This window comes from Phalaenopsis equestris, unplaced genomic scaffold, assembly GCF_001263595.1.
Source record: "Phalaenopsis equestris unplaced genomic scaffold, ASM126359v1 Scaffold000107, whole genome shotgun sequence".
Lineage (NCBI taxonomy): Eukaryota > Viridiplantae > Streptophyta > Magnoliopsida > Asparagales > Orchidaceae > Phalaenopsis > Phalaenopsis equestris.
Window position 1 is genome coordinate 2,356,912 of NW_018164549.1, and position 10,677 is coordinate 2,367,588.

At 33.5% G+C, this 10,677-nt stretch overlaps 1 protein-coding gene across 2 annotated transcripts in view; it reads right to left on the reverse strand.

Moving 5' to 3' along the window:
• Nucleotides 1–10,271, reverse strand: part of LOC110020851 (pre-mRNA cleavage factor Im 25 kDa subunit 2) — a 32,812-nt gene extending 22,541 nt beyond the window's left edge. For both annotated transcript variants that reach the window (XM_020719112.1, XM_020719111.1), the window contains exons 1-2: nucleotides 10,079–10,271; nucleotides 9,016–9,061 (exon numbers count right to left, since the gene is read on the reverse strand). In XM_020719112.1, the coding sequence (XP_020574771.1) occupies nucleotides 9,016–9,061; nucleotides 10,079–10,194 (162 nt within the window). In that variant the 5' untranslated portion in view covers nucleotides 10,195–10,271. The remainder of the gene's footprint in view (nucleotides 1–9,015; nucleotides 9,062–10,078) is intronic.
• Between the last annotated feature and the right edge of the window lie 406 nt (nucleotides 10,272–10,677).

Below are 10,677 nucleotides of genomic sequence, written 5' to 3' on the forward strand. Positions count from 1 at the left end.
TTAACTCTAAACCAATAGGATTAGCTAAGCCTAAACATTAGGTTGGTTAACCCTAAACCAATAGGATTAGTTAACTTAAACCTTAGGTTAGTTAACCCAAACCAATAGGATTAATTAACCTAAGCCTTAGGTTAATTAACCCTAAATAATTAGGATTAGTTAACCCAAACTTTAAGTTAGTTAACCCTAATCCAATAGGATCAGTTAACCCAAATCTTAGGTTAGTTAACCCTAAACCAATAGAATTAGCTAACATAAACCAATAAGATTAGTTAACCTAAACTCTAGGTTAGTTAACCTTAAACCAATAAGATTAATTAACCTAAACCTTAGGTTAATTAACCCTAAACCAATAGAATTACCTAACCTAAACCAATAGGATTAGTTAACCTAAACTCTAGGTTAGTTAACCTTAAACCAATAAGATTAATTAACCTAAATCTTAGGTTAATTAATCCTAAACCAATAGGATTAGTTAACCTAAACCTTAGGTTAGTTAACCTTAATCCATAGGATTAGTTAACTTAAATATTAAGTTAGTTAATCTGAATCCAATAGGATCAGTTAACCTAAATCTTATGTTAGTTAACCCTAAACCAATATGATTAGTTATGATTAGTTAACCAAAACCTGAGGTTAGTTAATCCTAAACCAATATGATTAGCTAAGCTTAAACCTTAGGTTAGTTAACCCTAAACCAATAGAATTAGCTAACCTAGCTAACCTACTAAACCACTAGGATTAGTTAACCTAAACCCTAGGTTAGTTAACCCTAAACCAATATGATTAGTAAATCTAAACCTTATGTTAGTTAACCCTAAATGAATAGGATTAGTTAACCTAAACCCTAAGTTAGTTAACCTTAAACCAATAGGATTTAATTAATCTAAACCCTAAGTTAGTTAACCTTAAATCAATAGGATTAGTTAACCTAAACCTTATGTTAGTTAAACCTAATCCAACTCCAATCTTTTGGTAAAACAAACCTGAATCATAGCTTAGTCTTAAGCTAAACCTACCTTAAACCATAGGTTAAGAACCTAACCCATAGGTTGAACACATGAGAACCTTTTAGGAAAAACCTTAAGCCTAAGTCAAATCTAATCCCCTCAACTTGAACATCAATTAAGAAATAAAATAAAATAAATTGGGAGGGGTAAAATTTACATAAAACACATTAAAACTTAAACTTAAACTAAAACAAATACAACAAGGCTTTAAAGCATGGTTTTGAGGTTAAGTCAGCTTCAAAGTCGTCAACTTCACAAAATGTAAACAACCTAAAATATTTAAACCCTTAAATTGATGAAGTAATTGAAGAATTAATCAAATCTTAATCACAAAGATCACATAACGCAACTTAAACCCTTTTTTTGTTCTAGTTTACGAAGATTCCTTGGATGATGCATTCTGTGGATGTTGACAAGAATCTTCCGGTCCTGGTGGGCAACCACCTTTCGGACTAAGTAAGCTAGAGCACCCGGCGACCCGGGACGACGGAGCTATAGACATTTTGACTGGGTTACCACTAATTAAATAATTAAAATTTAATAAAAATCTGATAAAACATTATTTCTTATGCTATATTTATTGTTTTATGCATCCCAATGCATGTTCTTTTACTGTTTTTATCAAACATAGAATGCATGTGTTAAAGACAAATAATGAAGGAATAAAAGTTGTTTAGATTAGGGAGAACCTAGAAATCATAACACTAGGAAATTACTTAGCTTAAGTAAACTTAGCCTTGGCCTAGGTTTGAACTATACCTCAACTATCTTTTAATTAATTCAATATCGAATTATTGAAATAAGTAAAACTTTTAAATAAGATTAGAGGACTTGAATACTTAAAGACCTGAAGACATTTCAGTAAGGAACTTGGAGCAGACTTCGTGGGCAGCTCGTTCAAAACCCTTTCTTTAGTTTAATCACAATTCTTAGGATTTCAAAGATGTCTTTTATGACATAAAACCTCTCTTTTTTTAGGCTTTTGCATAGTCCCGATATGCAGCATGTCCTAACCTGTTTTAGGATTCTGAGGTAGTCACTCGACGTAAAACCTCCTATCTTTCTAGGCTTTTTGTGTAAATCATCATTACACAAATCTAAGTCCTAATTAATAAAACTGACAAGAGTTAGCTTAAATTAATATTATCCTAAATTGAGCCAAACATTAGGATAGTTCGGGGGATTACCAAGAACCTATTCTGGATCTTTAATCTCCCCTACTTTTCTTCCTTTAGTTCTTAAAACAAAATTTTTCACCTTTGAACTAATCCCTATTGAAAATTTCACAATCATGTTCGTTGAAAACTCTTCTTTTTGAACTCATGAAAACAAAAGATTCCTGATTTTTATCGAGATTTTTCTTAAGTGATCCGTTCGCTTAAGATGTAATTAACTATAGGGGTTTGCCCTTATAAGGAATTTAAAAAATCCAGACTTAAAATAAATTCTATTTGACTCTCATATCGAATAGAAAAATCTGTCGGTCATCATGCAAACTTGCAGATCAAACGGAAGTCATTTATTTCTATAGTTTATATAATTGAGCTTATTATCAAGTAGTGTATTATTTTTCAAGGTCGTACATTACCCGTGGTTAGCTCCATTATCCAAACTATAGAAATCAATGGGATCAGTTTGACCCCATTTTCTTTAAATTAAAATACTTAATTTTTAAACATTATATTACGCTAAATTAAATCGCACTCAGCCGCATGGCGACCGACAGCGGGCGAAGCTCGGGCTCGAGCAAACTCACCGTCCTTCATCTCTAAAAGTTCTGAAGTCACGTCTAGGACAAGCCAGCCTCTTCAGCCATCTCAGTTCGAACCTCAGAGAAATACATCTGAAAACCATACCATTCAGATCACTACAGTCCGACTAAATGGTGATAATTCTCTTCGATAGTCACAATCTATTCGTCTGTATCTTCGAGGAAGATGAAAGATTGGTTATATCAAAGATGATACTAAACTGTCTGACGTGAATGACATAATTTATGTCATTTGGGATGCAGAAAACTCAATGGTAATGACATGGTTGGTCAATTCCATGACTGAAGAGATAAGTGCAAATTGTCTGTGTTACTCTATAATTAAGGAATTATGGGACAATGTTTCATAAATGTACTCTGATGTTGGAAATCAATCCCAAGTTTATGAGTTGACCCCACGACTTTAGAAAATTTGCCAAGGTGAATATTCTGTGACAAAGTATTTCAATTCCTTTAAGTGGATTAGGCAAAACCTGGACTTATTCAACGATCAAGAGTGACGGCAACCAGTACAAAAAGATAGTGGATACTGGTCGAATCTTTAAATTTTTTGCAGGTATAAATGTTGAATATCATGAGGTCCATGTCCGAATAATTGGAAGAAATCTCCTGCCTTCAATTGGTGTAGTTTTTGCAGAGGTAAGGAGAGGAGAGTCGGAAACATGTGATGTTGAGAAAAAAGACTGCAAGTTCAACTGAGTCCGTGGAAAGATCAGCGTTGTCTATTCCTGAAGCTCATGTAAGCAGAAAAAATTCTCACAACCAACATGTAAAAGACAAAAACAACCTGCATTGTGACTACTATGGAAAGTCACGCCATACTCGCGAAAAATGCTGGAAATTGCATGGTAAACCACCTAATGGTGGTAAGGGAAAAAAATCTGGTGAACATAGCATACCTACCGCAAATGAGGCTGAGTCATATCCACTTAGTAAAGAGAAATTAAGTCATTTTCTTAAACTGTTGAAATCTTGTCCATCATCTAATGCTTCTATCGATTCTATAGCACAAACACGTAGAGTCCTTCGGTTTTTCTAGGAAGTACCACTCCTTTGATCATTGATTCAGGAGTCTCTGATCATATGACAAGCTGTTCTCAATTATTTGATTCATATTATCCATGTTTCGGTTCAAAACATGTTTCGGTTCTGAAAAAAATCAGAATTGTTGATGACAGTTTTTCACCTATTGCAGGAAAAGAAAATGTTAAAATTTCACAAAAAATCTCTTTAAAATGTCTTACATGTCCCAAAACTTATATGTAATTTTCTTTCTGTTAGCAAATTGTTTAAAAATTCTTATTATTTCATTTTTTTCTCTCCTTCTGATTGTGTTTTTCAATACCGGAACTCGAGGAAGATGACTGGAACTTCTAGATAAATAAATGGGTTGTACTACTATGATGGAACTGATTCTGCGAATGAAATAGCTCAATTGCGAATGAAATAGCTCATGGATTAGGTAGTACAAGTTCAAGCTTTGACTATGATCAAGTTATGTTATGACATAAAAGATTAGGGCATCCTAATTTTCTATATCTCAAATCTTTATTTTCTAAACTATTTATTGTGAAGCGTGTATTTTATCTAAAAGTCATCGTGTTTCATTTTCAATAAAATCATATTCTGCTTAAAAACCATTTTATTTGGTGCATGGTGATGTTTAGGGCCCATCCAAAGTTAACAAAATTTTTTGGAAAAAAATGATTTGTAACATTTATTGATGATCACACACGAGTTTGCTAGGTGTATTTATCTGAAGTTGAACAATGATTTAAAGATTTTTTTACATGATTGAAAATCAATTTCAAACAAAAATTGGCATTCTAAAAACGAATAATGGGACTGAATATTTCAACAAATATTTAAGAACATTTATTTTGGAAAAATATATCCTGAATCAATCTACTTGTCGTAACACACCACAACAAAATGGTACTAAAAGGAAAAATAGGCATTTACTTGAAGTTACCAGGGCACTTATGTTTTCCATGAATGTTCCTAAATATCTTTGGGGTAATGCACTCTTTACCTCCTGTTATTTAATAAACAAAATATAATCTCGAGTTCTGGAATTTAAAACACCTTTACAAGTTTTAAAAAATTATTTTTTCATATCTAGAATAACAGCTGATCTCCCTTTAAAAGTTTTTGGATGTGTTTGTTATGTGTGTGTCTCAAATGCGTTTCACTCAAAACTTGATCCCAAAGCTGAAAAATGTGTTTTTATTGGGTATGCTTCCAACAAATGTGGGTACAAATGCTTTAATCCTGTCAAAAAGAAATTTTTTTAGTATAGATGCAAGTTTGTCGAGGCTCACCCGTTTTTCAAAATAATTTTCTTGAGTAGAACTTAGTTGAAGAAAATATTTTTTGGGAAACTTTACTCGAACCCATTTCTTTAACTAATTCAGATATGAAAATTAGGGTCAGCACTATTAATCCTATTTTGTCATAATCCTCAACATGAGTTGCATGTTTATACTAGGAAGAAATTTCATAAAGTTACTACAGCCCAAGTTATTCCCTCTCAGCAGATGTTCAATCAAGATGTTCAATCACCTTTGCCGAATAATGGCCCTACAACTCAGAGTAACATTCCCTCTACTTTCACTCTTAATCTTGATCTTCCAACAACTTTCCGAAAAGGAATCCGAAAAAGCACGAAACATCCTATCACATAATTTTTGTCATATGGAAAACTATCAAAAAATCATAGAGCATTTGTGTCTAGAATTTCTAATATGCTTGTTCCAAGAACTATCCAGAAAGCATTAGGTGAACTAAGTTGGAAATTAGCTGTGATGGAAGAAATAAATGCTCTTAAAAGAAATAACATTTGAACAGTCATTGATCTACCTAAAGACAAAAAGACAGTTGGATAAAAGATAAATAAGAAATGCAAGTACACTTGAATAAATAATTATCTTGAGGGGCCATAGTCGATGGGTCTTAAAAAGTTGGAATTTGTTAGACCTGCACCTAAAGACAAATTTGTTTTTTATTAGCCTAGGGCAATTTAGTTTTTTTCTATTTATAATGGCATAGTATAAAATAGGGCTAATATGTTTAGGGTTAAGGATATGCATGAGATTAGGTCTTAAGTCTTAGGGTTAAGGTTTGGGAAAGACTTCCTACCTCTCGAATCATAGAATTTGGCAGAGATTCTCTCCCTCTCAAATTTTAGGCACTTATCTTTTATGCATTCGTGTGAGTGTGGTGTTGTATTGTTTTGATTTGATATTGGTGAAATGGAATATTTGGTTTTAACCTAATTCCTATGGAGATTCCTATCAAAGTGGTATAAGAGCATTCGGTTCTAAGAATCGAAGAAGAAGGAACGAACGAATGGAATCAAAGTTTACACTGAGAAGTAATCACAGGAAGTATCACGGCATATGGAGCGCTTGATCTCTACACACAAACGACAGAATCGTGGTGTGTCATACAGTCGCTGAGAAGGCGGCGACGGGATCATGTCTTGCACCTATGAAAACTGGTGGGATTCTGAAACCTGGGAAGCGGATGTCGATACTTGAAGTAATCTCATATTTGCGGTTAGTAATCCAATTGAACATTGAGACAATGCTTGTGTTGAACTTGCGTAAATCTCATCAATAAAACGTTATGTGGAACCATGGATGCTTGAAGTTAATGGAATCATTATTGAAAGCAACAACCATAATATGATCACTTCAATTCAACAGGTTATCACTAGGATAAATTGGGAGTTTTATCATCAAGAGATGGAAGCATATGATAAGAAGAATATAGTTGCCCATACTTATACTAAAAAAGATATACACAACGGCTTTTTTTTTTGGTCAGGAATGTCGATAGTTCACATTTTTTTTTTCCTTTTTGTTGATTTTGACAGGGCCCACATTTTGATGGGCTAGGTCCCTTTTATATTTTGTTCTTTTGATATATTAATGCAAATGCACATTTCAAGGGAAGCTGACGTCAAGACTTGTGGCGTACAAAGACCTGAAACTCCCATCCTTCCAATTCGAAACTCATGGATATAGTTGCAATAGTCAAACAAGCTTGTGGCATTGCTTTGGCATATCATAACGGGTCTTTCGCGATTCGAGCTAGTTGGGGATAATCGCAGCACACTGGTAAAGCCATCGACATGATCGCAGTTGCCTTGCGATACAGTCGTAATTCAATAATTGAAGCTCATGACATAAAGGGTATGAATGTCGTGACATAGTAATCCAACGTTCATATCATGACGTACAATGATCAAACATTACTATACAATTACAATTTGGGATACTCAGGGTATCAAAGCCAACGACAGGATCTCAGCGCACAGGAGTTCCTCCGTCGTGATTGAAAATCATTCTAGGAGTAATGACATTAACAAAAAAAAATCGATGATGATATCTTTCTTATGGATAAGACTAGAAGAGTTCGAGAAAAACTTGAATTATGGAGGAATACATTAAAGTCTAAAGGCTTTCATTTGAGTAACATCTAAATCTGAATACATGGAATGTAATTTCAGTAGTATTTCTAATGGCAGAGTTGTAACTGTCTGATTAAATAATTAAAAGTGTGAACATTTCAATTATTTTGGGGATATTGTTCAAAGTGATGGTGATATAGATAGGGATGTTATTAGTAGAATTCAAGTTGGTTGGTTTAAGTGGAGGAATGCATCAGGCTTATTGTGAGATAGAAAAGTACCGCTTAGACTTAAATGAAAATTTTATAAGATGGTGGTGAGACCTGCACTGCTCTATGGCGCAGAATGTTGGCCTTTAAAAAAAAACATAAAACAAAGTTAAGTGTTACAGAGATAAGAATGCTTAGATGGATGAGTGGCTTGACACTTAGAAACAAAATGCGAAATGAATATATTGTTATAGGGTTGGCGTAGCTCCAGTGTCGAACAAGATTAGAGAGAGACGTCTTAGAAGGCTTGCTCACATCAAATGTCGATCATCTAATGATATGGTTATGAAAGTAGATGTTTTAGATCCGACATATGTTAAGAAAGACAGAGGTAGACCTAAAAAGACTTGAGTAGATTGTATAAAAAATGATCTTAATCTATTAAAATTAAATGAAAATATGACACTTAATAGAACGCAATGGAGAAAAAGATTTCATGTAGCCAACCCCACTTAGTGGGAAAAAAAACTTTTTGTTGTTCTTGTTGCACACAAAGGCGCTCTATACGCCACTAATTGCACAATTTTAAACATTGATGTAGACCTTCAAAAAAAATGAAAATAAAAAGACACTTCACTCTGCTCTTTTGATTGAGAGACATAAGAAAGATATCCCCAATTCAAAATCTATTGGAACTATACTCTTACAAATTCAAGAGAAGTCGTCTATTTTAAGTAGAAAAAGAAACGAAAAACCCAGTTCAATATGACCATTGGATGTCTATTCTACATCAAATTAAGGGTTTATGAAGTTAAAAGCCAGTCCCAATGTCGGCTGAAGCAACACTACCAAATCAAACCAGGTTCTGCTACATATTGAATAAGTCATTGGTTCACAACATTGCTGACTCTTTATGTGATGCAGCCAAATTACATAGAAGCTTAAAGGATCATAAAAAACAATAGATATAATCAAAAGCCCAGCATCCTCTGGTGCTGAAGTAAAAAAAGTAAAGTAGCAATGTACTAATAGGTATAATCAAAGCCCAAAACAAAATAACTATAATAAAATCCCAATATCCTCTACTTGGAATAATCAAATCACAGCAAATCCCACATCACAAAATTAATGCACTATCAATCAGCAATTCAAAATTTTCATAAAACTTAAAACTAGGAAGAGATATCTCATATCCTAAAACTTGGCCAGGATATGAAAAATATTTGCATATGGAAATTAGCATGACCATTATTTCTTTCTCGACTTTTCTGAAATAACAAGTTTGATGGTTGCTGCATCCAATCTTTACCACCAACAAATTAATTATTGTACACATGTTTAATGCATTCCAACATTTTCATACATGAAACCAAGCAACAACGTAGAGAAACAAAGTTTATGAACCACTTACTAGTAGAAAAGAGGACTTACATCCTAAGGAAAACTTCAGCAAGTGGAAGAAAATAAATGAACTTGGTTTGCAACAACTTTGCATTGCTTCCACAACTTCAACAAGTTCTTTTACTCAAAATCTTGTAATGAATGATTCTTGTGATATTACATACCACGAGACAACTATAAGAGTTCATGTTCGTAAGTGTTGGAACTTACCAGTAAAATTGCCTCAACGCTCAGCCGCATACCCTCTTTCATATAGCTAAATCAAAGAAAAAACAAGTCAAATCAAAGGTAATAAGTCAAAGCTTAGAGTAAACTAAACTAAAAAGTTTGCACAAATAACTTAATAGCTCCAAAAAATGCTGAACGAGTTTAATGGTAAAATATAAAACTTTATACATATATTTCTCAAAAAGAATGTATCTTAAAGTGATAACTTTTAAAGTAGGAAAAAAAAATAACTCCAACCGATCATATCCATCGTCAAATAGACAAAGAATTTCAAAGACTCATGCTGCACTTTCTCGTGAATGTGGATTTTCCTGAGAAATAACATATTGTTATTTTGGGAAGAACCACTAGAAGATGCATCCTCTTCGACATATATTATTAGTCTGCCTATCTAGCTCCAGCAAAATGCCAATTGGAGTGCATGTTTCTACTCCATTGAGTAATCAATCCTCACAACAATAAGCTAAGTAAACAAATATCAGAGCTCAACCCAAAATCCAAAAGAGCAAGAACACGCATTCTTATGGCATTATAATAAATATTACTAAAGACCAAAAATTCATAGTTCAAACGTATCCAATAGAAAATCATGATCACAAAAAGCAATATCATACAACAAGAAGGATTATAGTTAATAAAGCTAAAAAACTAAAAAATTCTAGTGCAAAGAGATGGCCTGGACATGAAATCTGTAATGTTCAGCGACCAAGAGATCCTGACTAAACAATAGATCATAAACACATAATGTTCTCGGTGGAGCTAAAATTTTCATAATATTCCAGTCGAAAATATATGCAAAAGCAGACTAAAACACGTATGCCTGCGTCAAAGCCGCACGGACCAATGAACTATTAAATAAGTTGACGCCATGTTGATACAAGAAGTTATAATGATAAAACTAGGACCTTTTTTTCTGCTGTGAAACCCCATGAGACCGTAGTTTGCAAGGAGATGAATCAAAGAAAACATGAGTTACGGTCGTCCACGAGAGTATGAACAAGTTTATACAGAATACCCTAAGCTAGGGTTTGGAGGAAAAACTTACTTAACCTTCATACGAGCTAGACGGTCGGCGACGGAAGTGTCCTTCTCCATCTTCGGTTCCTTCATTCCGAAAGTGTAGTTAGAGAGAGGATACGTGTTTACCACCGGCGACACCATTTTTTCGCCTGCTTTCCCTCTCTCCCCTATAGCCCGTGCTTGCGTCTCCGTCGCCGGAAAAGAATGGCTGGGCAGCGTCCGTTAGGCTCATAAGTTCAACATAATTTTTTTAATCTATATTTATAGTTCGATTCAAAAATCGATACATAATTTCAAATCTTAATTTTTCAATTTTATATTGTAATTACAGCCGTTCTTCTTTTTAAAGCTAAATAAATTCTAAGAAGTTTAAACATTAACCTTCAAAACAAAATCTAATAGCTAATAAAAAATTCTTGACAATAGTGATAAATTATTGTATTAGTATTGCATATGAATCTGACACACACTCAAATAATTAGTGATGGATAGAGACGCCAGAAATTTTTACTTGTAAAATCTTATATATATATATATATATATATATATATATATTATATATATATATAGGACAGCTTGCTTTAAATAATGCACTACATAATTGTAAGTGCATAGGTTCACTTT